The 27,059-nt window shown below is 37.2% G+C and overlaps 1 protein-coding gene across 1 annotated transcript in view; it reads right to left on the bottom strand.

Annotated features, from left to right (window-relative positions):
- lmbrd1 (LMBR1 domain containing 1) overlaps nucleotides 1–25,855 on the bottom strand; it is a 47,487-nt gene extending 21,632 nt beyond the window's left edge. The window contains exons 1-7 of the mRNA XM_080868944.1: nucleotides 25,754–25,855; nucleotides 23,947–24,123; nucleotides 23,038–23,101; nucleotides 11,629–11,726; nucleotides 9,854–9,921; nucleotides 7,259–7,347; nucleotides 1,905–1,978 (exon numbers count right to left, since the gene is read on the bottom strand). Of these exons, the coding sequence (XP_080725070.1) occupies nucleotides 1,905–1,978; nucleotides 7,259–7,347; nucleotides 9,854–9,921; nucleotides 11,629–11,726; nucleotides 23,038–23,101; nucleotides 23,947–24,123; nucleotides 25,754–25,819 (636 nt within the window). The 5' untranslated portion in view covers nucleotides 25,820–25,855. The remainder of the gene's footprint in view (nucleotides 1–1,904; nucleotides 1,979–7,258; nucleotides 7,348–9,853; nucleotides 9,922–11,628; nucleotides 11,727–23,037; nucleotides 23,102–23,946; nucleotides 24,124–25,753) is intronic.
- Nucleotides 25,856–27,059: the final 1,204 nt, after the last annotated feature.

The raw sequence follows: 27,059 nt of genomic DNA, 5'->3' as shown, positions 1-27,059 counted from the left end.
GCTGATCCCTTGTAATATCATTGGGTTGAGTGAAGCAGAGTGGGAGATTACAGAGTAATTAGGGATAAGAAAAAGTTCTTTTTTGTGTACTTAAATTATTTTCATTAAATATTTTCTTATTTATTGCCCTCTAAAACAGATTAAAATAGTTAAAGTTGCTATCAAGTGCAAAACACTATGTTTGCAAAATATATTAGAAAAATAAATAAATTTACTGAATTTAAACTCAGTGTATAATCTCTCTAAAGCTGAGCTCTATTTGATTTACAGTACTGACAGGACCATACATTATCAGAACACCCCAACAATAAAATAGTCATTAGCAGCCATTAACTGTTTCTGTCTATAGAAAGGTAAATAACATTGCTTGAGTTTTGTTTAAGTTGCTTCTAATAAGTGAACTATGCACACAGAAAGAAAGCCGTGCAGCCTTACGTCAATGTGAACGAAATTTAAGTGCACCAGGTTGCAGAGCTGTATAGTGTTTACATCACAGAGCTGTGTGCATTAAGAGTACATGGCGAGTTCTGCACAAAGGGTAGTGATAAATTAGCAAAAGGAGTCATGGACAACATTTCCACTGCTTATGGAACCTGTCACTTGGCTTCCATTAAGTTAATCGGGCTTAGTAGCATAAGATGATAAATTAGACAGTTCTTTGCAAATATCGGTAGGTTGCCACCTACAACAGTTTTCACACTTGTAGTTAGAGAAGAGAGGAGATACAGCAGATAAAAGGACATTATTCAAAGTCAGACACACAAAAAAAGAGTTTCTGCTTTGAGGCTGTGACAATAAAAGAGGTACAGACTGCTGTTGCTGTCGCCTAAAAGCCTGAGTTCTTTGATTGACTTTATCAAAACAAGGAACATCAAAAACAAAGACACGCCGGGTGTTTTGATTTCCTCGGGGCATTTGGTCCATAGCAGCATGGGCCAGAACATATCTGAGCACAGTTCCATCCTCAAAATGTACTCTGTAATTATCCACCCTTTGGAGAACGGTTACACAAAGGTGAGAGAACAGTGGATAAATTCCCAGATGAGACAGATTTTTTTTGTGTTAAAGGGCAACTGCCTCGACAACTTATTTGACTTGGTTGTGTATTATTCATTAAGAGTTCCACATTCAATTGTTGTTCATCTGTCAGATAGGATTCTTTGAGCTCAACAGAAACTCGATAGATTGAAGTTGGTTGTCAGTGTTATTCTCAATGTCTGGGCTGATCCTAATAGCGCTCTTGTATTTTTTCCCCAACAGACACTAACTCATGTCAGCCACAACCTCCAGGTATTATTCACAGATTAGTTAAACAATGAAAGCTATGAAAAATAGACAATGTTTCATAAGTTCTTTTTTTCTGACCCAGCAAAAAACACAATCAATATATAACCAAATATACAGAGAGCGAGAGAGAGAGATAAGTGGCTGATAAGGCTGGGAGGAGGATCCATACATCAAAAGTCTCGGGTTATTAGATAAAAGACAGCAGCCTAAACAATTTCAGCAACTAAATGCTTTATCTTTAAGATCACAAGACATTACTAATAGTAAAAGGCAACTCCATCACCAAGTCAACCAATACTATGAGAAACCATTTGTACACAAAACCTGCAGTGCACTTGAAAGACTTTAAAAGCTAAAAAGAAAAATAAATTATAACCACTGCGTAAACCAAACTTGGTATGTTTGACAAAACAAAGATAACAATTTAGTCCCATTTCCTACGTCAAATCATTTTATAAGTCACTCTGTTGTGTCTTAAAAACCACAAACTCTATTAAGCTGCAGAGCTGGTAAGCTTTGGAAGTCATCCCATTGTATAACTGCTTAATTACCAAGCAGATGAACTGAATGTTGCTCCAATGAACACATGAAATAACACTGACCACTTGTCAACTCACCGTGTAAGTGATCACTGCCAACATGCCAATCAAGGTCAAGGAGCTGATGGAGAAAGACAGGGCAGGAAGACCATCTGTAGAAGGAAAATCCGGTAAGGAATTAGAGATGTGCCATTGACCTCTGAAGGACACATCGATGGACTCACAACATGTACAAACTCAAGATCACAATTTCTGCTCTTTTTATTTTTTTTAGTAATGTTTTTCAGGCAGCTGTTCGTTGAGTCCTGCTATTAGTTGAAATGTTAAAATTGTTCAAATTCTATTGCATTGAATGTATTAAACACCACAAGCTGTTATCATTTGCTCCAGTTGTCTACAGGGAGGTCTTTAAAGTATCCACAGTGATTGGAAGACAGTGAAAACTAATATTGGGACTAGATTCGAGGCTCTCCACTGTGAAAATAAAGTCCATTTACCTTTCATAGAAAGTGCAACTCTAAATAGATTTTTCTAGGTAATGTATGGTTTTACTTAAAAGTATACATTACAAACAGTGGAAAGATAGTAGTAAGTACAGCAAATTAATGACAAACAAATACAGTACTGTGAAGAAGTATGTTTCCCCCTTACTTATTTCTTGTTTTTTGTTTAAATGATGATTTTATTAAAGGAAAAAAAGCAAAGTAATCGCCCCTGTTTTTAACTAAATTTGTGGAAAGCTGAGCTCACTTTCACTAGCAACACACAGGACTGTTTACTGCTAGACCTGAAACAGAACCTGTCTGATTAAGTGAAGTGGGCCAAAAGAACTATAAAAGAAAGTTAAAGAAAAGCAACACATCTTGCAAAGATGTAAAGAAACTCAGTAACACATGAAAAACAAAGTCAGTGATATATAGCAGTCTGGGAACCTTCTTGAAGGCTTTGGGACACCAGTGAATCACAGAAAGAGCTATTATTCACAAATTGAGAAAACTCAGTGAATTTTCCCAGGAATGGTCGGCCTAACAAAATTACTTCAAGAACGCATCAATGACTCATCCAGGAGGTCACAAAAGAAACCAGAACAACACCTTAGGAACTAAAGGTTTAACTTACTTCAGTTAAGGTCAGAGTTTGTGATTCAAAGATAAGAAAGAGACTAAGACAAAAAAGACATCCATGGAAGAGTTCCCAAGCGAAAACGTCATCTCACACATGTTAAAAATATCTCCCAAGACTTTTGGGAGAATATTCTGTGCACTGATGAGACGAAAGCTAAACCTTTAGAAAGGTTTGCATCCCGTTACATCGAGCGTAACCATGAATTGGGCTCTCTACAAGAGAATCCCGAAAGAGAATGTCAGGCCATCAGTTTGTGCCAAAAGCACTTGGATTATACATCAACACAATGATTCAAAACACACCTGCAAATCCACCTCTGAATACAACAACAACAACAAAAAAAAAAAGGTTTTTGAGTGGCCTAGTCAAAGACTGAAGTGAAATCAGATTGCTACACACTGGCATGACCTTAAACAGGCCGTCATGGTTGAAAACACTCTTGAATTAACATAATTCTGTAAAGAAATGTGGGCCAAAATTCCTCCACAGTGATGTGAAAAACTAATTGGTACTTATTGCAAATGCTTGATTGCAGTTATTGCTGGGTGGCAAAACCAGTTTCTAGTTTATGAAAAGAAAATATTTGTCAGAAAGGGGCAGGCAGGTTTGGACAGCTTTTTTTTTCCCCTTAATAAATAAAATCACTTTTTTTTTTACATTTATTTTAGTTATCTTGGTCAAACATTAAAATCTGTTTGATAATAAAAAAAAATAATACAAGTGGGACAAATATGCAAAAAAAGAAGGAGGAAAAAAAAGAGAATAACTTTTCACAGAACTGCAAGATTTGAGCTTGAAGGGCTAAAGCTTAAAAATCATATTAGTATCTGCAGCTTGTACTACTCATTCTTTTTTTGTAAGTACCCCATGCCCACAGACTCAACAATAAATGTTATATCATTGAATGGGGATAATGCTTGTTAGTATTCAGGTAATCTTGGGATTTTGTATGTTATTTTAATTAACAGAATTTCTTTTTCCAGAGATACACCTATTCAACATTTTTGTCATCACTGCCATTTAATACATTGATCATAGCCAATGTTTTAACAGCTGCGTCTCTCAATTCTGATGTGTGGTTGAGCTGATGTGTGTCACCTTTGATTGAGCCAGAAAGAGGACCACCCATAAGGCAAGGGCAACAGTAGGTATCACACCAGCTGTCAGAGTTAGAGTTAGAAGACAGGGATTGATGAAGAGACTGATTGCCACACTCCCCTGTCAGGATCCCACCTGTCATAGTGCTCCAAGTAAAAAGCTACACATTTGTCCCTCTGTAGATATCCCGCATTTTCTCAGCAGCAGCCTCATAATGCCCAGCCCACCTGTCAACACGGTCATAGGTGGCTCTGCTTGCCTTTCTCCTTGACAGTGGAATTTGAATGGGAATTTTAAGTCTGTATTCAGGGCATATATGTTGTGCTGTTTATATCATTTATCGCTTTCCTTTATAGGCATCTAACAAGCAGCAGGACAAAGAAGTGGAAAATAGAGATAAATTATATACCTGCTCCCTATTGTATTGTATGCAAAAGGAAAACTTTGAAGTCTGACAGCTGGGCTTAACATTAACATGTGAATATGTGTTTTCTACTCCCGAGTGTTTCATCCCGAATTTGCTGCCTTTGTTTAGTGGTGAGCTTGGTAAAACAGACAATAGCATCATGTTCTGCATAGAGAACATTCTGTTCATGAACTCCACACAAAGCAAAGGATACATGTTTGCTTCCAGTATTCTTGGTTTCTTGAGCAGATTTTCTGGGGCTTAAACATAGGGAATGTTGTCTTTTATCATTGGTGCTTCCACGTCTGGACAGCTTCGACTCCAAGAGAAACGGAATGAGGCAGCTCTTATCTCAACCCCACATATATATAGCCCTACAGGCCTATGGTCATGCATAAGACTTATAAAGAAAGGTGTTTATTAAGGAACTCCTTTAGCCCTAGCACCCTACTTCTGTTGAGCGACTGAGTAATTAAAAGCAACCAGCAACTAGTCATCTATTCAAAGGAGAAAAAAAATCAGCATCAGCACACCTTTAAAGAGTTTTTAAAAGAGTTAACCACAAGTGCATCACATTTTTGTCATGGATGAACAAATGCTTAACCCAAAAGATTTGAGTGAAATTAAGGATCTTCAAGTGATGCTTTACAGCATCTACTTCCAGGGGCAGCACTTAAGTTTATAATTTCTTTTCTTAATGCTGAAGAAAGGAAAAAGTCAAGATAAGTTAAGTGTTAGGAATATTGTTCGAGTACTCATAGTAGTTAAAACTGGACTACTGCCCACTGCACTCTCCCTCTTGAGACATGGCCAAAAATACACAACGGTACTGTATGGTCTTGAATACCAACACGAGAGCTAGTGATCTGGAGAACATTAAGGCATCACTTGAGCACTGTAACAAATGTAATGCTGGAACTATTGAAGAGGTAGTGACTTTAATGCACAGTTGTTGCAAAGCAGTCAGGAGGGTTATGTGGTAAAAGTGCCTTTTCTTTACACAATTAACCTCCCATCTGGAAAGAGAAGAGATGGGGAATTACAAAAGGGATCATCCTCACATTTCCTCAGCAGCAGAGCAATTTCCCCCTGTGCCAAAGGAGGAAGGTTATAGAGAGCATGTAGGGGTCCACTATTATGCAGAGAGGCAGATGGTTCAACTTCCTCCTTGATCCCCAGATGGCAAGAGGCCAAAAGAACTATTAGGAGTCCACATTTGCCAGTGTTTAGCATGAGCATATTCTCAGCCTTTGTTCCATTCAACAAGTGAAAATGCCCAAATAGGGAGTTTTTACAGTGTTGTTAGGCATCAACACAAGCTATTTTCTTTATAAAATCATTTATCATCACATTTTATATGACTGTTCAGGTAGAGAGTGACTAGAAAAGCTTGCTACATAACGTTATTGAGTATTTAGGGCAGTATTGCAATCTGTTTTCAAAGCTTGACTTCTGCTGTCGATTTTGGCACTTTCTATGACAAATACAAAGACTGATTTAAGAGTGATTACTAGACAGCCTGTCTGTAAATCACAAATGAAAGCTAAAATATATATTTACACTAGGAGAGCTAAGGGGGTCGTTTTGTAACTTAACTCATATTTCTTGACTTTTTCCTAAAATGGGTTTATTCATCTTATGGTGAATTTTCAGTTGTGTGGAATAAAAAGAAAAATGACAACCATTTATAGCTATAGCCACTGAGGACATCATTTTTACCTAAAAGACATTAACGCAAATGCTGTACACTCAACCAGTCTGGCTGCCAAGCAACACATTTATTAACCAATAACTATATAGGTCACTATAGTTAGATAAAAGAAGAATAATCCTTGTAGTGCTAAATAAGTTGCAGATGGGATATTGAGCCAGGGTGGAGCAGAACAGAGTCCCGGACGGTTTGCTGACTGTGCAGAGCAGCAGGGATGTGATGTTAATGAGATGATAAACAGTCACTGTTCTACTTTTACAACAATTCATTTATTAAAATGTGCTTCTTATCTTTTGTGGGCAACTGTGAATTAACTTTTAAAATGTAGGCAATGGTCGGTTCAACCGGCTCCACAACTTTTCCATAATTTTGTTCTCCTACAATAAATAAAGTATTTAGATATCGTTGTGTTTGTTCTTGTTCATTAGTGGATTCTGTACCACTATTGCTGTTGTTGCTTGACAGAGCCTGGCAGTTCTAGAGGGGTTGTGGTACAAGTTGTTACAATTTTACATTACATTGGTGAGGGGTTTTTTTTCTGATGGTTCCAGTGAGCTAAATGTGGAGAGTGCATATTAACAATTTCAGTCCGTTTTTGACATCTCATCTTTGACATGTTCTAGTTCCACTTAACTTTCAATGGTGCACTTTAAATTAACCACATTTCTAGTCTGTTAGTTTAAAAACTAATTTGAGACTTTCAAAACCACCACATAATTTTCTAGCCATCCAAGACATGACTACCTGCTCATATCCTCCCTCTCCAAAGTGGAGAGGGTTATGCATTGTATTGAAGTGTTTAGTCATGGTTATAATGGTAGTCCAGAATCCTGTGTTACATAGACAGAAAAGCTGTACTGGACAGTACTGTGATCAGTGATCAGGCTATATGTAAAACTGACATTATAATAACTTGATAATAGGATGACAGTAGAAATAAGGAAATCCTACAAGATGAGGTGGATTGAATGAAGTAGCTTCACTTTCAAGTGATAAAGAGAAAAAATACGATAAGTCATGGGAACAACTGCTATAAAACAAGACATAAATTGGACATAAGTGTAGGCGTTTTTCTAAAGAATGGGTACTTACGACTACTCCCAAGTTCCTCAAAAAGGTATTGTACTTTCTCCCACTGAGTAGAATTCTGACCGGGTGGGGCGGCGAGTGGAACAAACGCTCTGTAAGAATAAAAAATAATAACTTTTAAGACAGATAAAATTATGGTGGTTCTTTCTAGGCTATCTTTGTCCTCATCACAGAGACAAAGATTCACAGAAATTCATATTAACAGCACATTAAACTGCTCTTTTCAATGAAGGAAAGTACATGAATAATAATAAGGTTTCCAAAAAATGAAGTTTCCAAAAAGTTGAGATATTAATCAAATCATTTAAAAATAAAGTAAACCTTGTATTTAATTAAAAACAGTAGAAAAACAACACATAAAAATGATTAAACTTACGCATTAATAGTTTCTGGAAAAACATCTATTTGCTTACCTCGGCATAAACCACAACTGTTAAACTGTATTCTCCTTACTTTCACAGTAAACTGCTGAGCTACAGGTTCAGTCAGGTCAGCAGTTTCTAAGTGTCCTTAAATTATGACCCACGCAGCTACTCAGCCAGATACAGACATACATTGGCGCGAGCCAGTAATTATGGTCTATGTTTACACATGTGACTATGAAACTGACTTGGATAACATAGCTGAGAAGGAATTTATTATGGCAATGGATAATAATCACTGAAACTACTGTTACTACAAAAGAATTCTTACAAGTCAGCATATAGCTCAAATGATTAACACCTGATTATTCAAAATGAAGCTATTTACAATTTTTCATAAAAGCTTCTCAATTTTGTCATTTTGAGAAAAACAGCTGCCACACATAGATTACCAGGCGCCACTCTGCTCTCTCTGATAGTCTTTTTTTAATGTACATTTTGAGTAATAAAGAGACCTACGTTTCCCAACCGGGTGATTGGCAGAGATCACTTGTATCTTTTTTAGGTAAAGGGACAACACAGCAAATAAAAACCTGAAATAGAACAGAAACTACTCAATTCAGAAAAAAGAAACAATGGTTACCCCCCCCGCAGGCAACCAAGGCAGAAAGAGTTTAAGCAAATGTCACCAATTGTTACCACAGTAACATCCACCTTAGGCTTGAGTTGGACTATTGTTTCCACTTTAAAATTATTTTAGCAAAATCAAGACCAATCTAAGCAAAAAATCCCAAACTAAGTCTAAAGTATCCAGATCCAAAGATATTTTCTGATGTTATATGTATTTCCTCTAGGATTCATACTTGCACTTTATCTTTTTAATGTGAATTCCTTTGGCCATCATACGTCTCACTTTTGTTTTTAGAAAAAGAAAATAAAAAGCTCTCGTTAGCTTACTCAACTCTTCATAACTGTGTCTACATAAAGGTTTTTAAAACTTCATTCTTATATCCATCAGATGAGAAATGTTTGGCAGAGTTGGTCTTGCTTTATTTATCGACATTAATTTCCAAACTTTTGTGTGTTGTGGTTCACTCTTTTTGGAGAAGTAACCTTGCTTTAGTTGTTGCAGAATTCAGAAGCCATCATCTTTGATCACCACTGTAACAGTCTCTCGTTGCCACTTAAAACGTGTTTTGAAATTTTTAGAGCACATTTTCTATGTAGTTCCAAAAAATAAGTTTGACATAGTGTCTTAGTTATAAAAATCTAGCTTCTCTATAACTCTGACAAAGCTTGACTTCAGTTCCTCCGATTTCAAATTTAAAAAAAAAAAAAAAGAGAGAGAGAAAAAAAAACCCTTAATATTATTTACATTACTACAAAAAATAAGTTTAAAAAAACTGAAAGTATTACATCATTGGCAGTCAGATTTTAAGAAACATAGATAAATAAGTAGAAATCCTGCAGCGAACAATCAGAGGCTATTTAAGGAGTCAGTCACCTTGCCAGGTTTAAAGACAACAAAAGCCTGTAACATGAAGCAAAGACCTACTGAGTGAACACTGCCCAAACAGGGCCATTATGTCTGTTGGTATCAGAAAAGCAGTCTGAGATTAAAGCTATCATGTTGCTGAAAATCAAAGCACCTAAGCAACAATTGCTAGAACAAAGCACCAATAGTTCCAGTTTATTGGGCAAAGGAGAGGGAAATTGCTTCTGTCTATAAAAACATCCTGACATCCAAACTTTCAGCTGTAACAAAGTATAGTCATGTGTCCTTTTTTTCTCCCAGCCAGGTAAGCCTTTTCTCAGTTCACCATTTAATGGTTGAGAGAGCGCATTTAATTGTGTAGGTTGAACTTCAGGTGTGTTGCTGTCACGGTTGCAAAGGAAATCTATTATGTTGTGTTGGTGTTCCTAAACACAACCAGTTTTAAATCTGCACATAAACAGAGCATGGCTGAAAATGTCTAAATGCTGAATTTCTAACAAAGATCTATTTAAATGCACTCTGTATTCAAAGAATCTAGTTAGCACTCATACACAAAAACAAAACACTTATTTAGAGAAAGGTACATAGCTTTGTCTCCTGAATGGCTTATCATGGCCAGACAAATGGCCCTGTAGCTGTTTGAAGGGATCGTCTTCTCATTAACTCAACACAATGATGTATCCACACCCGAGTACCTGCCGTGTACTAAAGCAGAAGAAGCCAACCATGTCTCCAACTCACCCAATTAAAAGAAGCGCCACGCAGACAATGACGAATCCAATTGTGTACTTCAGAGCATTTTTCACTTGCTGTAATGAAAAAAATAAATTTAACTGGTCAATCATAGCCATGAAGTGAACTATTATTATTCATTGTGAGTGAGGGAAGGGGTCATATTCCATTCAGTTAAGGACTATAGAGAGTGAGAACTATACAGAGCCAGTGTAAGTCCTGTTTTACCTGGCAGAGATAAACTGTCACTCCTGGTGCTATTCAAGGCTTTTAAAGTAACAATACAAAGGACCTTCCAATCTGTGAGAGAAAGTGCCTCTGTCAGCTCAAAACTGACACATGCATGGGAGAAACTGCACTATGAGATAGCTGCTGTTTGGTGCTCGTGAAATGACTAAATGTTAAAATCCCTCACTAAAGCATCTTCTAAAGTCTCTCTGAATTAATGCAGTGGTTCGGTAAATTGGGGTGACTATTTTCATTACCACAATGAAACACGTGTTGGATAAAATCCGTGAAACATCTGTTGGGTAACTTTTCTTCATGTGTTATGACTTTTTAAGTGGCAATGCCTTGCAGACTGAAATGTTACCTAAAACTGAGAGCAGGTGAGCTAATGGTAGCAAACATTAAGCAGAAGAAAGCCTGTTTTATCTCCAAAAAAAAAAGAAAAAAAAGAAAAAGAAATCATGACCGGTCCTTTCTTTCGGAGGAAAACTACAGTTAACACCAGTCAGATATTTGGAGTAACTATCATGGAGTAATTGATTTTTTTTTTTTATCAAATCTAACCTGTCTTTTTTCTGGCTAGTGTTAGTTATTGCCTGTTAACAAAAATGAAGTTAGCAACTCAATTTAGCTACAATTACCACCTAACTTGTGTCTGTAACTTATGGATACATTTGGAAATGCGAGTTGGCTAGCCTCCTAAATTACTTGACCAGCCAATGTTGATTTTAGCCATCAGTAAATTACATAAATGGCGCAAAGCAAAACGTAATAAATAACACTTGTTTTCTGTGGCATACAGTACATAAAGTAGTACAATGTCTTACTGTTGTAGTCCATGCAAGTTTGCACACAGTGTGTTAAGCTTAAGTTACATATAAACTTGAGTTCAATAAAAAAAGCAAGCGATGGTGCTTGATTGGACATGGATGGTTTAAACCCAGGTTACAGAGAGCTCACTTAAGTTTGCCCCTGCATTGCCAGTGCCTTAAAAGCATGTTGATTGTATTTGCTACCTAACAGAACATTTGATGTCTTTATTTTTTAAGTCTTTTTAATGTACAAAGTACATAGTCTAACTCTCAACAACCATTACAACCTTTTACATTCAGCAAATATGTGCACCTTGTTCCTTCTGTGATCATGCTGTGTGAGTCTTGTGACAGATTAGAAAACATTCCTCTACAGCACCACAAGTAGTCAAACAATCAACACTGTATCTGCAATTACTTGCAAATGATTTTAAAGCTTGTAAATTTTAGTCACAAGGAGCATAGCAATGTAAAAGTTATTAGCAGAGAATCATAAATGATCCAATTATTAGAAATAATATTAAAGGAAAAACTACTTAAGAAACAACCTATTTTGTTGATAAAAATCCACTTTAACATGGGTGCTTTGGGAAGGTTTGTGTGATTTTCAATTAAATACAAATAAAAGATGAAGTGGTGCAAGTCGCCTTGAACTGGCTACAATATTCAAATGAAATCATTTTAGGATATGCACCACATCTCAGCAGTTTACAGAGATGTGTGTAGCAAAAGAAAGTCACTTACTGAGCATTTGTTCACATTGTTGTCATCCCTTTCTTCATAGTAGAAGTAAACAAAGGGGATCCATAGGAAGACACAGATTAGTATGATGGAGTAAAGAGCTGTTTGGAAAAAGGAGAAATGAATTCAAGAATTAAAAATCACAAATTTTGAGATTTACACTGACAAAAGTGAACATCACAGACTGTCAAACCTGCTCTATCATGACACAGCAGTACAGTGCATTAAAAAGAAAACGTATTGTGCTGACCTTCCATTAACATGTTAAAGGTCATGTGAAGTACACATATGAAAATATATTTTGACCCTAAGGACATGTGCATTACTTTTTTAACCCTATTCAGGATATTAAGGTACCACAATATAACAAATTATATAGAAACCCCAAAAGTTTTATTTCTAATACTCCCAAAAATACAGGAACTTTTCTTTCTATTAAACTGGTATGGACATAATGTACTAGGTGCACATTATAATCTGGTGCCACCAGCAGTTAAGTCTCTACTGCTGCAACAGGGGGCTGAGAAAGGTGGAACCTGCAAGTTATTGCTAATGAAAAATTAACATGTATATCACAACTGCTATGAAGAAATAACCAAAACAAATAAACAAATAAATAAGCCTTATTCAGAAAAGTGGAAAGACAGAAAGAGGGAGTGAAAGAGATCACATAAGCAAATGTGGTGATGGACAAACTCCAGAACTAACCTTTGATGTTCAAACTGGCTTAAAGAGAAATGAAATTTATGTTAAGATATATATAAACTAACTATATAAAGACTAGGTCAAGCAAAAATAAATGCATAAATAATAACAATATTTCATATAAAAATATTTCATTTCAGATATATATTTCATATATATCTTATCTTATCTTATAAAAATAATGAGGCCACATCACAATGAAAATAAATTAGCATACTGAAAAAAAATATGGCTTTTACTTTTTAGGTCTCGTTAAAGTAGTGCTTTTAATGCTCAAGGTATTTGTAACTGCTTATCTTTATAAAATATTTGGCCACGGGGTCAAAATTTAACAAACAATGTTTCTAGTTTCTTTTTCCTTTTCTTTCCAGTAACTTGTAGTGTGGAACAGGCTCACACCTCTTAAGCTGTGTTAACCAGCAAGCACTATTTAAACACTGTCTTAACTATGGTTGTTAAAAATAAACTGTATGCAGACAGTTCATCTGCAAGAAAAACAAACGGTTATGCAAGATAAAAGCAGATCATAGTGTGAGCGGAAAAACATCAGATCTCAGCATCTCATCTGCAATGGAAGAAAGAATTTGCTAGTATGCACCATGTTTGTTGACAAGTCAGTCATCCACATTTTATTGATTTGCATATGGAGACTGGATTCGATGCAAGCACAATCAAGATAATGAGAACTGATTTTAATACAAGATGTTGAAAATTGAAAAAAGAAATAGAACTGATATCACTAATCAGTATCCATACAATGTTTTCTCATACAAATCATATGTTTATGTGTAAATGGGGTCAATAACAACTGTCAGCTAGTAAACCTGTATCATTAGTATTCTTTAAACAGCCTGAACATGTAAGGAACTGTTGTTTACACACTTTGAGCGTGTTAAACTCAGTAATCTATGAATGGTGCTCTTTCTGCTCAGAATATGATCCAGAACACTAAACAATTGATTCAATTAAAGGAGGAATATGTTCTCCCTTGGTTGTTGCTGTGACTATTAGACTGAGTACCTTTTACAAAGCAGATAATAACAATTTCCTCTTGAATGTTGACAACACTAATATAAGAGAAACCTATCAGCTTGAGAAAAATTGCTTTATTCAATAGAGCTTGTGACCTTCTACATGAGGTGTCCTGTCCTTAGAGAAAGGGCTTTGACATTCTCTGATCCAAGCCTTTTTGTTTGTTTCTTCCTATATAACTTTTCTGAGAGAAAAGACCAACACTCAAATGCATTAGGAATTCATAAAGGGGAGGGTGCGGCAAAAAACACTTAAACAGAGAGATGCTATTCCAAGCTGGTAGCTTTTTTTTCCTGCAGCAAATGGATGTCGATGCAGACAGACCAGATAACCTCAAAATAACTCATAGAAAAGCATGTCGCAACAGTGTGCTCAGCAGCATGGTTACCGTTTCCCAGAAACACCTTGAGGTGATAATGTGAATCATTAGCACAAGGTGCAACAAAAAAGAAATGTGCTAGAATAAACAGCTTACCAAGACCGTATCCACTGTACTTTCCCGTGAAAACAGCCCCTTTAATACTGTGCGTGATTTTTATGAGTTAAACTTGAATTTAAAGTTCTCAAAATAAAACAAAAATAATAACAAAAGGTAACATTTGAAACCTTTAATGGATTTGAGGTTCAGGTATATGAAAGACTAAATAAATGCCCTAAGCAATACCCCGGACCTCAGAATGAGAAACTACACAACTGTAAATGTGACTGTTGGATGTAAACTAATAGAAGCTGAGTAAAACTAAAATTGAAAACTCCTAACAAGCACTTAATCCATAAAATCAGCAGTACACTTCAACTCCAATGGGCATGTGGAAAACTACTGTTCCATATCAGTCAAGAAGGTATGACCCTAAGCGAGTGCAAACATGTCCCTTTGTGAAATGAACAATATTCCACAAAAGGCTCTCTGTGCTGCAGACAAATGAATGCCATTGTTACAGAGGTTTGGTTTTTCCCAGCTGTGATTCTGACAGGGCATTACTTTCAATAAACACATGCTCATTGCTCCACTAAGGTATCCATTTACACTCATTTACAGCTAAACAAACGGAGTTCAGAATGATGCCAGGAGCCCATAAATGCAAGCCATGCACAGTATGCAGCCACTGGCATATGCTTGCAGGTTAAAGCAGTGAGCAAAATTAATCATAACACCATGAATATTAACACAATGAAGGAATAGGTCATACTGCATTGCAATGAATCATCCATTACTCTTCATGCAGATCTTGGGAAGAAGACCTGACCAGGGAAAGTTTTGCATATTTATCCCTGTGAAAGGGAGCATGTATAAATGTCCTTAAACCTTTACACAGTTCTTGTGCTGGCAGTGGATCCATCATGTTCTGTGGGTAGCAGGGCTGCACTTTCCCTGGATCAGCTTTTCTGAGGCATCCCACAGATATCCACCAGAATGAGGTATGGGGAGTCAGCACCAAGAGACCTTTGTCACATTCCTTGAGTTGTTTTTGAGCAGTTTTTGAGGAGCAGTGGAGTTCACTGCCTTGCTAAGAGAGATGACTATCATCGGGTATGGGTTTGTCCCAAAACAATGTTTTGGTGGGTGGTACATGTCAAAGTAAGAGCTACAGGAGTGCCAACACGCAAGGTTTTGAGGCAGAGCATTTCAGTGTAACAAGATGATTGTCGTTATTCACTTCACCAGTCAGTGGTTCCAGTATACACTCCCGTTTACTCAGTGATCAAAAACAACAGTACTTATAAATTTGCTCTGTGAGGCTTAATGATAACCACGTCCTCACATGACAGTGGCTATCCACTGAGCATTAGCACCTCTTGTTCCTTGATGTAATACAGTAATACATGTTGTAAAAATACAACATGTATTACTGATCATGTGAAAATTCAATACCATGGGTGATATCTCATAGAAAACCTTCCTTACTTGCATGTCAACACTGAAACTATCAACACTGAAGACACAGAGGATTTCAGATATTTATTTAAAACAAAACAGAATTTGCACACGAGCTACATGAATATCAGGAGAATTGCACTGACTCATATTTCTTAAAGGTATATCAGTAACAAGTTTGCTGTGACTGGCATGTGTCTGGGACTTTCACATGCAGCAGTCTACTGCTGTTATACATGCGGACTTAGCCTCTGGCAACCAGATTTCAATATTTGGTGACTGGCTCAAGAGATACAGACGGTTGTTGGAGAGTCACAGGTACCACCCATGGCTCCTCTAGTCTGCCTGTCAAAGTGTCCTTGGGCAAGATACTGAACCCTAAAGTTTAACAACTGATCATTTCAAGTGCTATATAAGTACCATTTAGCAATATTTAAAGTCCACTAAAGCAACAAGCAGCAACTTAAGACAGACACTCTGGAAACCTCCAAGTTATTCTACAGGTTTCAGTTCTTTATGTTGAATATGTAGGATTTGCATAGGCCTCTCATATTTTCACAGAAACCCCAGCTTTTTCCAGCTGGCAGCAGACCTCATTACACACACACACTTTGAGGAAAGAGGGTAATGTGAAACTGAATGCATACGAAAAAAGGGACTGGCTGCATTCACACTAAATTTTCATCAGCTCTGTCCTCAAGGTACTTCAGATCAGCACCATCAGTACCTTGCGTAAGGACACTTTGGAGTGTGGATTGAAGAAGCCGGGGGTTCATACCACTAGCGCTCGAATTAGCTGATGACCCCTTTTACCTCTTCTATTGTATACGATACAAGGTGAGGCTAAGTGTTCACTTAAAATCTGTGTCAGTATTTTGAACTGGGAAAAAGGGAGCAGAAAAGCTGCTACCTGGGTTGTTTCTTGTCCTTGTGTGACTATGTTTCAATTGTCAAAGGCCCCTCTGTATCACATAAAACTGCCAAAATAAAACTACAATTTGTCAGTGTTTTCAGAAATGCTCTTAAAAAAAGCATTAGGCTACCACTTTACAATAAAATTCACTCTGCACATGTGGGTGGACCAAAAAAAAAAAAAAAAATCACAGAGAAAAAAAAGAAACTTATTGTTAGTGTATTTGCAAGAGGACTCCTTCCTCGCTAGTTTCTCTTCCACAAATGGCATTAAAAAAAAAAAAGGCAGGGAGAAAGCCAATGATTTATTTAAAGGGCCCAGGGGTATTTTGCCCTGTTGCTTAAGGGTCTTATGCACCACTGCTTTGAAGTACTGAGCAGTCCAAGGAAATGTATAAATGGACAGAGGAAGGAGATTGAAAGGCTAAGCTTTCAAACTTAGGGTTCATCAAAGATCACAAAAAGGTATTTGGGCTCTAAAAGGAAGTGGTTGTTTCTGTTGCAGACGTTCTTCCCCTTTGTCGACTTAAAAGGGACACTGAATGTAATAGTACACCGTGTAGACTTTGTGAGCAACTGCAGAGTTTAATAAGTAATGGTTCAATCTTGATTCTGGCATTACAGATGTATTCTGATATAGCTGTTACCTTTTCATCACTGCTGTTCAGGTTTTTGCTCAAAGTGCCCCCTGTGCAATACTCTATACTCGCGCATTTACTCTGAGATCGAATATAAAATGAAACATTTGCTTGAGCAAAAGCTTAACATGAACACACAGATAAATTTTAAAAATGGTTTGAAGTAACCTGTAAATGCCACAATGGCAAATGCTCCCACTGATTCTGTACAATTATGTTGATTCCTAAAAAAACAAAAAAAAAGAGAAAACATTCATGTGAAAAGGTTTATCAGAAAGAAAGAAAGAAAGAAAGAAAGAAAGAAAGAAAGAAAGAAAGAAAGAAAGAAAGAAAGAAAGAAAGAAAGAAAGAAAGAAAGAAAGAAAGAAAGAAAGAAAGAAAGAAAGAAAGAAAGAAAGAAAGAAAGAAAGAAAGAAAAGGCTACAACAGAATTTTCCAACCCTATAATTGCAATTCTATGACTACCCTATGTTTGTAAAACTCTTAAGGCTGATTATAAAGTAAAATGTGGCTGCAGAGAAGCATGTCCATAGAAAATGCACTTTAAAAATAATAATAATAAAACAGCAGAAATGAACCAAATGACAGCTATGTAAAGCCATCAAATTATTTTAAAGATCAAATAAATAAAACACGGGGACATGCACATACTTATTAACTGTGACCACCAATGAATATAAAACAGTCTACTTCAGAGAAAAACATGCATCACCAGTACAAATAGAAATCTCTGTCAACCCTGTAATTATACTATTTGTGAAGAGACAAATGGACAGTGCTATCAAATGTTGCCTTAAGGAAAATTCATCTTTAAAAGTTACACTTGAAAGGAAGCTGTCCACACAATAAACATGGAGCTAGGTCTCCACCTACTGGCAAATAATAAAGTGATGGCTGTTATAAATAAATAAATAAAAACCAAATCTGTCTAGTTCTACATAAACACCGATAACAAAATGCACTATGTAGCTAAAATTAGATTCAGCGTATTTTCACTTTCAGTCTCATGCTGCAGCCTTCAGCAAAGTATGACTTTGCTAAGACGCAGCACAGTCCTCTCATGCCGTCATCTTCACAAGCACCTAGTCACAGTAGACATTTTATCACATAATGATGCATCATGAATCCCTTCTGAGTTAAAAAAAAAAAAAAAAAAGGAGGTAGAAAGGTAGAGCTGACTGGAGAGCTAATCTGTAAAAATCTCACATCATATGACCAACAGTCATCTTATGTTTGGTACAGCAGAAAGCAGCAGAACAACAAGTACAATCAACTGAGGAACATGTCAGTGTGACAGGTTAATATTCTGCACCGCTGAGCTCATAATTCAATTCCAATATTCAAAATGTGCTACGATTGAACAAAACGTTGCTCCAAACGAACAGAACCCATTATCAATCTAAACTCCAAGGCTGGGACTTTTGTATTCCAGGCAGTTTTACAAGTATACATCCTTCCATATCAGCAGCCAAAGGTTACAAGCACAGCATATACTTACACAGCTCTGACCACATGTGCACATGCTTGAAGCAAACAGCAAATTCCTTCAAGCTTCTTCCCTACCCCTCTTCTGACTTTAACGTCTATGGCTTTTCAGCTGAATAACATTATGCACATAAAAAAGCCTCTCTTTTGCTCTTTGAATGACATAAGAGCATATAATGCCTACTTAACACACAATATAAAACATGTAGTAACCTATAAAACTGTGTGGAATGAGCATCACAATATGAAGTGCTACATAAAACCCAGCAATTTTAGCTGCCACTCAAAGCAATTACAGAAATTGTGACTTAAGATTTCCTCTCAAAGGCTCCAACCAGATGTACTAAACCAATTATTAAGCCAACTATATGTGCTTTTGCTTTAATTTGGGAAACACATCTTGAGTGTAACTACTGTACCATGAACATGGTTTCCAGGCAGTTTGGCCATTAAATGAATTAAATTACTGACAAGACACAGCCCTGCATTGAAGACTAAGCCTAATGAATTATTCATATTTCTAAATCTCTATAAAGCAAGGTTTCATTTAGGGGGATGTCTAATCCAAACTATAGATAGCAAAAGAAAAAAGTCATCCTTATGTATGAAATCATAAGTTTATGTTTAGAGCACAATATATTATGGCCTGAATGCTGAGGGGCAGTGCTGTGGTCTGTGCCTTTTTTGGATTTTGGAGGGAGGGTGTCATTATGCCAGAGGAAGTGGTTTCTTTGAGGGGACTGCCTGGGCATGGAGACAGCTTGTCGTCCTTGCATTTGGCATTTTTTAACAGACGGTATACAACAGTGTTGCTGACAGCCACTTTAAGCTAGCATCTGTTAGAAAACACACGATCTAGAGACTTTGGCATGACTGAATTTGCTATCAACAAGGACAACTTGTGTTATCCTTTAATATAACGACCATGAAGACATTTCTGAGGCACCAACAGTTTTAAGCTTGTAATTTATCAGTCAAAAAGTCTGGATGTTGTCCATGATTTACAACCACATACAAATACTGTGTTACGAACTTGCATTTCATGTGTTTGTTTTGTGCAGTTAATGTATCTGTTTATGTTAATTCAGCTGTGCCAGGGCCCTGCTCCGATTGGTGCGTGGATATACAGCCCGACGTGACTGGTTCCAGCTGGAGGACCCACCCATTAAAAGGAGGCCGGAGTGCCGCGGCGGGAGAGGTTCTCGCATCTCTCCTCATGACCCAGCAGTATACCTGTGGCAGCCGCTGGCTGCATTGCTGTTTTGGAAGTTGTGGAAGTGGAGTGGTTAGGGGTGAGCTGCTGTTGATCACCAGTTTTCTCCTGTTTTGAATTAGTTAAGGAGGTCAGACTGTCTTTATTTTTGACTTTGTTTTGGTAAGGTCAGGAGTGCGAGATTTGTGTAGATTTGTTTTTGTTATTTTGGCCTTGGCTCACCCTAAAGCGTTGATGCTCCCGCTTTCGTCTTGTAATCGGAAGGTTGCCGGTTCGAGCCCCGGCTTGGACAGTCTCGGTCGCTGTGTCCTTGGGCAAGACACTTCACCCGTTGCCTACTGGTAGTGGTCAGAGGGCCCAGTGGCGCCAGTGTCCGGCAGCCTCACCTCTGTCAGTGCGCCCCAGGGTGGCTGTGGCCACACCTGGTGCTTGACTGCCATCACCAGTGTGTGAATGTGTGTGTGAATGGGTGAATGACTGAATGTGTAAAGCGCTTTGGGGTCCATAGGGACTAGTAAAGCGCTATACAAATACAGGCCATTTACCATTTGTTGTCCTTCTTTACCACTTGGTAAATAAATCACATTATAAAGAACGTATTTGTTTCCTGTCGCTGCTTGGGTCCGGTGGGGGGGGGGGGGTGTGCCTCACTCATGTTATTGCCTGGCCCTAGACGGGTCGTAGCAACTGGAATTGCAGAGTCATCCTTGGAGACTAGACCTGCCCTTTCTCATAGCAAAGGAATCAAACAGGATTAGTCCAAGATGCTCAAAAAAACCTCCTAATGATGCAACCCAGTGTCAAACAAAGCCAAAAACAAAGTGTCAATAAATACAAGCTAAGTGTGACAACTACAACAAGCAAATCAAATAAATCTTGGTGAACAAAGAAGTGGAAAGAAGTACTGTTGAATAATCAGCCATCAAGCTATCTGCAGATTTTGTAGGTTTTGGATTAATACACAGAATGCAAGAAAAAATCCCCCAAAATATAATAATTATTATTATAATTATTTTATTTTTTTTTAAACAAACAGGCTCTCATTTGTGCCATCCTTAATGTCAATTCCACTATGAATATAGTAACCCCAAAGTCTAAAATGTATTGGTACATAATATTGAAAAGATTTAGAGTATCCAGAGAAGTGTCTGCAAAGACTTCTCTTCAAAAGTAATATTAAATATCTGTGAGGCCCTCAGGTGGAACTGCATTAAAAATCCACTTTTGAAATTAATACCAGAAAGTAGAGTTTCGCTGCATTCATAACTGCAATTTAAATCTCTGCCATGAAAAAAGCCATAGCTAAGAAATCAAAAAAAATTACATCTCCGCTCATAAAAAGCAATAAACTAAAAATAATTTAAATCCGGTTGCTATCCCCTTCAAAGTTTTTTCATTGTGCACCACTTAGAGCACTCCTGCCACGTTTGAGTCAATTCCTGGAGGTTCTCATCACTTTCATGTACCTCAAACTTAAAATCAGACATCAACTTCTGTATCAAACTTAGTCAGCCTTCATTCTAAGAATTATCAGTGTAGATTAGATTTGGTCTCTGTCCGAGAGGACAGTACTCTTCCATGGACAAGTGTCCAGTGACCAAGCCATCAAGTGAGAAGGATGCTTGGCTACATTCACACAGATGTGCACTGTGACTTTATCCCCCACTGTCACACTACAAATGTGGAGTACTGTAAAGTCATTATGCATCTAAGAGAGAGCTTCTGACCCTCTGAACTTTATCTCATTTAAGATGAACTGCAGCAAAGTAGAACACAGTCCAACTGTTGGATGACTAAAGCTTTAAGCTTTTTTTTTTTTTTTTTTTTTTTTAAATCATGGACACTTAGTCTTCTCTGCCAGAGATGAGAGACACTAATCCAGCTAGTTATTCAGGCACATTTCAAAAGACAGCAAAGGACACATGGAATGGGTCACTTGCAGAACTGTGAAGGCATCATTAATGCTAAATGATCAAGTTTTGGAGGAACATATATCACCAGATAATGTCTTTATCAAGGAAGGCCTTCTAGCTAGAAGGCTCCCAGCTAGCTAGAAACCTAAAACTACATCCTGCTGCTATTAAAACATCAAGTCCTGGTGCTAAAATGCCTCTGAAAATATACAACACATTATGCAACAAAAAAAAAATATCACACATCAGGTGTTGTTTAGCTGAAATACTGTCAAGCAGCAATTGGAAAATCAATTGCTTTTGCTTTTGAAGACTGTAGTAAAAGTATATGTATGCATCACATCCTTATCATTGAAATGGTCCATATGGTCATATCTTTGTATATATCTTTCTACGTAGCACTCATAATTCTTATTCTCATGTATATATCTCATGTATATCTCATGCACATATCTTTCTTTCTACATAGCACTTTAATTCTTATTGTCTGCACTGAAGCACCGCAGCAATTTCCTAATGTTGTAAACCTCAACATCTGGCAATAAACCCATTCTGATTCTGATTCTGATTCTGACTTCATCACAGACTGACCGGTTTTGTAAACCTGTTTAACAACTTGTCAATTCCTGCCATTTTACATGAAGAGTTGGTAACCAAAAGGCAGAAACCTGTATGACCAACTCAGCAAGCAGCATATTTGATACATTATGAACTTGGTCCCAGTGAAACAAAAAAAACACATTCTCTACAACACACAAAATAAGGCACATTAAAGTATTACAAACATATGCTATTAAAGTAAATACTATGACATTACACAAGTATGTAAATTTACGAAATAAATTACCTAATTTTCAACTCTTACGTTGTTAAAAATCCCAGGGTTGTGGAACCAAATGATTGGAAAGGCACTTTATTTGTAACAGTAAATTCAATTTGTTTATTGCTACAAAGGACAAACCTAAGTGGAGTGCTATTTAACAGATACGACTTTCTTTAATGACCAAAACTGGCATATTGCCCAGAAACACAATAAATGTTTGATAGATCTGATTTACAGAATAATCATGTAAAACTGTTTTCGTTCTTCAACATAACCCTGTGACAAAAACTCAAATTTGAATTCAACCGAATTTGTGATGAAAAGCTGGTCTTTAAAAAGGCCAGATGATGCTTTAGAAACAGTTAGCTATTGTTTGGGCTTTAAATATATCCTCAAGTCACAGCCTGACTAAAGCAGCTTCAGAGCAGGTAAGCTCTGCAGTCGAAGTTACTACAGAGAGATGCCCTGTGTGAAAATGAGTCACCAGTGTGGGAAACAAAGAGCCTATGTGATTTCCAGAGTTAGACTGCTAACCCTCTAGGACTGCTGCATAGATGAGACAGGCCCCAGGTGTTATCAAAATTGAACTGGCACCTCATTCAAATCAAAGCAGAGATAAGATCAAAATAATGACGTAACACACTTATAATCATGTAAGAAAAGTAAATAACTCAAAAGCAAACATTGAAAACAACGCAAACTTAACCGCTGTGCAGTTAATAATCCTTTTATAATTTAAGTGTTTACTATATTTTATTTTCACATAATGACATAAATGTCAACAATTTTCATTGTCTGAGAAAAAATATACTTACTGTAATATCCATACAACACAGTATCTTCAATTTGCCCTCTTGTCTCATTGTTTGCTGCCCATTCCTGCCATGAGAAAGCCAATTATGAATATTAATTTTAACATTTGTAACAAGGCTGATTCATGACTCATGTATAACAATAAATGAAAAAAGTTTGCAATAATAGTTCTCAAAAAATGTATTTAGAATGACAGCTTAAATAAATACCATAAAACTTAAGCTTGAGACAAAAGAAAAAATATTGCAGTGATGAATGATTTAGCAGCTTACAATCACACAAAGCAACAAATTACCTAATGTTCAAACAAAAATACTATTAAACACACTGAACATATTACACATCTTGATGTAGATGTACACCTACTGACCACTTTATCCAACTGCTAATCAACTGTTCATTAACATAAATACCCCATTAGCCAATTGCATGAAAGCCACTTTAGCCATGCAGTCATGGGGAAGACAAACGGCTAAAGTTTAAACTGAGCATCAGAATGGGCAAGAAAGGGGATTTAAGTGATTTTGAACTGGTGCTGATCTACAACAATCTCACACAGTTTATACAGAATGACGAGAAAAAGAGCAAATATCCAGTGAGCAGAAGGGAAAATGTTGCCTGGCCTGAGTCTCGATTTCCCAACTCACTGATGTGCAGACAACAAACCCGCAACTGTGCGATGCTATCGTGTTAATATGAAACTAAAATCTTTGAGGAATGTTTCTAACAACTTTCTGAATCTGTGCCCAAAGGACTCATGGTAGCTCTGAAGGCAAAACAAGTTCTAATCCTGCACTAGCAACATATACCTAATAAATTGTCTGGCGACTTTATTCAAATGCAACAATAAGACAAAAAAAATCCAACTGAGAAATGCATTTAGATTTTAGGTTGAAGAACAAAATACTAACCTTATAAGTACCATTGGGATACTTCATGAAAGAAACAAGGAATATGTCCACTGGTAGAAGTGCAGACGTGATCAAAGCAATAGCCAGAGCACATATTGCAGTGATAGTTGAAATAACTTCACTCTCCCGCCGACTTTGAAATTTCCGAATGTAGATCCAACAGAACACGAGAATTACCTTAAAAACAAAAAAACAAAACAAAAAAAACCCAGTAATTCAAATAAATCAAAGGTTTAATAATGTCGTCACGAGGAACACTTAAAATAAATAATAGGGCAGCAAAAACACTTTTGGCTTACAGAGCTCTATTACATGTAAAGGCAAAAGAAAACAGAAGTAAATTCAATCAACTAAATGCTTGAACAAGGTGGCATTTGCATTTAATTTGCAAAATGTCAACAGGATTTATAAAAATCAAACTGAAGCAAACAAGCAACACACTAGAGGTTGGAAATCAGTAAAATTATGCTGCATAATACAATAACCTTGCAACAAAGTCTACCTTTGTAGTGTTATATATCCTTGAAATGTAAAACACACCACTTATAACACAAAAACAAAACAACTGAAATCTAAGTATTAAAACAACAAGTAGGGCATTATGTAACTTTAAAAGCCTGACTGCAGGTGCTCTGGAGGAGCTGATCCGATTATATCATACTCCCTTCTCAGAGTGACAGGCAATAACACAAAGTCTTCATTTCGTAAGAAGCAAAATAAACAGACTTACTAGAAAGGTGATACGAGTGGTACACTTTTTAAAAGATTGTTTAAATTAAGTAATAACATACACATGTATTATCATGCTGTTCAACGTTTAAAGGGGAAAAAACGAACAGGAGAGAAATTGACATTGTAATGGGAGAGAAGCTCATTAGACAAAAAAGCAATAAATGGGCTCCAAAATGACAAGGTCATATTCCAGGCACATGTGCTTTAAGAGGTGAGGACACTGCAAACACTTGCCCCTTCAGCTTAAGGGCTGCCATTCGCAGACAGGATCAATTAAAGGCCCACAGCTTTACGCCTCCGGCTGCTTGCTCTGCCAGGTAATGGCGAAAGGCTCTGCATCCAAATAAGACCCATTGAGAGGTCTGAAATAAAAGGGTTGCTTAGTACTGGGCAGAAAAACAGAGCAATTTATTGGCATCCAGCCATTCTTCTGGAGGACTTGTAATTTAGCCATGTGATGTGGGTATGAATGACATTTGGGATAATGAGGGCTAAAATGGGCTGCAGATTATCAAGCTGAACAATTTTAAGACATTCATTTAAGTAGCCCACTACAGAAGTCTCAATTTATGTCTTGCTAGGGGGGGAGAAAACTACATAGTTGTCTTTGGTTAAGGTTGGTTAATGTAGTTTTTCCACTTTCAGCACTTATTTATTTGTAATAAAAACAGTGCGTTTAAAAACAAGGAGACACTTTACAGTACAGCTGGGTGGTTTTATACAGGAAAGATCTAACCGTGGATGTTACATTTTTATGAAATTAAGTAACAATACCAGATTCCTATTCTCCACAAAGTGGTGTTTAACAATTCCAATGTTACTAACAGTACGCAACACCAAAATATTCTAAACAGTTCACTGAAAGCCTCTTATAGGGCGACAGCCTGTAAGTGTGTCACGGCTAATGTTAGCTAAAACCAATCCAAAGACAGTGCTGGCGTTAATGCGCTGTAGCCATGTTGCGCCGATTAACACCGATGTTAAAGCAACGAATTTGCCTACTAGCACAACTCGGGCTAACCGTTTACCGCTCCACTACTTTATAAAGCGACTACGTAATGTCGTGCTTCCTTACCAACAGTATAACGGTGAAAATAGACCACCCGAGCACAGACTCTGTTAGCAACGACTGAGCCGCCATCTTCACTTCCTGCAATAACAAACCCACGTGCTCCTGTTAACGTCACCACGGTGGAGAGACGGGCAGCTGACCGTGACGTCTCCGCAGGAAGCGCGTTCAAGCGTCAATGCTGAACTGATAATCGTAGATTTTTATCGTGATGTGCAGAATTTAAGTATGTGTGATAAAATACAACACGTCTAGTCTAGTCTGCTTCTTGACTAGAAGCAACACAAAACACCCAGTGAGTAAATGAATATTTAAGCTCCAGGTATAATCTGTATAGTTTTGTAAAACTCCCATCAGCAGGGGAAAAAGTATTCAACAAGAAAAACATTGCCTTTAACTTTAAAAAGACTGAATGTTCAACTAAATGTTCTTTTAACTGAATTTCTGGCATTTTGTTATTGCTGCTATTTATGGCTTACATCACCAATAAAGGGGTTAGCATTGATCATCTTGCTACATTGCGATGTTCCGCAAGACTTAGATTCTGACATTAATGTGCAGTACTTTGGAAAAGTATTGAGCTAACTAATTTTTGTATATTTTGGTAGTAAAATGGGAAATACTGGCTGCAATTTTTGTTATTGATGCTCTTATAAATAGGAATACAGCATGTAAGGCAAAAAGCAGTCAACTTGAAAATCAAACATGATCACATTTAATCTTCCGCACAGCCTGAACCTTCTTTGACAGGCTTTCTTGTCATTTCTTTAAGTAGTCTTGAGGAATAGTTCTCCGGGCTTCTTGGGGGACATTCAAAGCTCTTCTTTGGATGTTGCCTTTTGTTCTGTTTTCCGTCAAGATGATCCCACACTGCTTAAGAATTGTTGAGGTCCAGACTCTGGGGAGGCCAATCCATGATATTGTTCTATTGTGTGTTTTTCTTTCCAGGTATACTTTTACTGCATTGGCAGTGTGTTTGGGGGACATTGTCGTTTACCTGACTGTATTTTTCTGCATTCATCAGTCCATCAATTTTGACAAGATCCTGAACACCACTGGCTGATAGAGCCATGATAGAGCCTCCACAGTATTTTACAGAAGGCTGTCAACACTTACCAGAGTCCCTCTTGAGTTCTTGTATAGTTTGGGATGCCTGTTTCCCAGTCTTAAGAATGGCATCTCAACAGCCAACTTTCCTTGGATACCATTTCTGATGAGACTTCAGCAAACAGTAGATGGATTAACTCAAGAGCTAGATGCATCTCTCAGGTCCTGTGTCGGAGTTTAATTTCCTGTTTCTTAAGAGCATGAT

The sequence above is a fragment of the Rhamphochromis sp. 'chilingali' genome (assembly GCF_963969265.1).
Source record: "Rhamphochromis sp. 'chilingali' genome assembly, chromosome: 20".
In the NCBI taxonomy this organism is placed as follows: domain Eukaryota; kingdom Metazoa; phylum Chordata; class Actinopteri; order Cichliformes; family Cichlidae; genus Rhamphochromis; species Rhamphochromis sp. 'chilingali'.
Note: the sequence above shows the minus strand (reverse complement) of the source record. Positions and strands in the feature narration are given on the sequence as shown.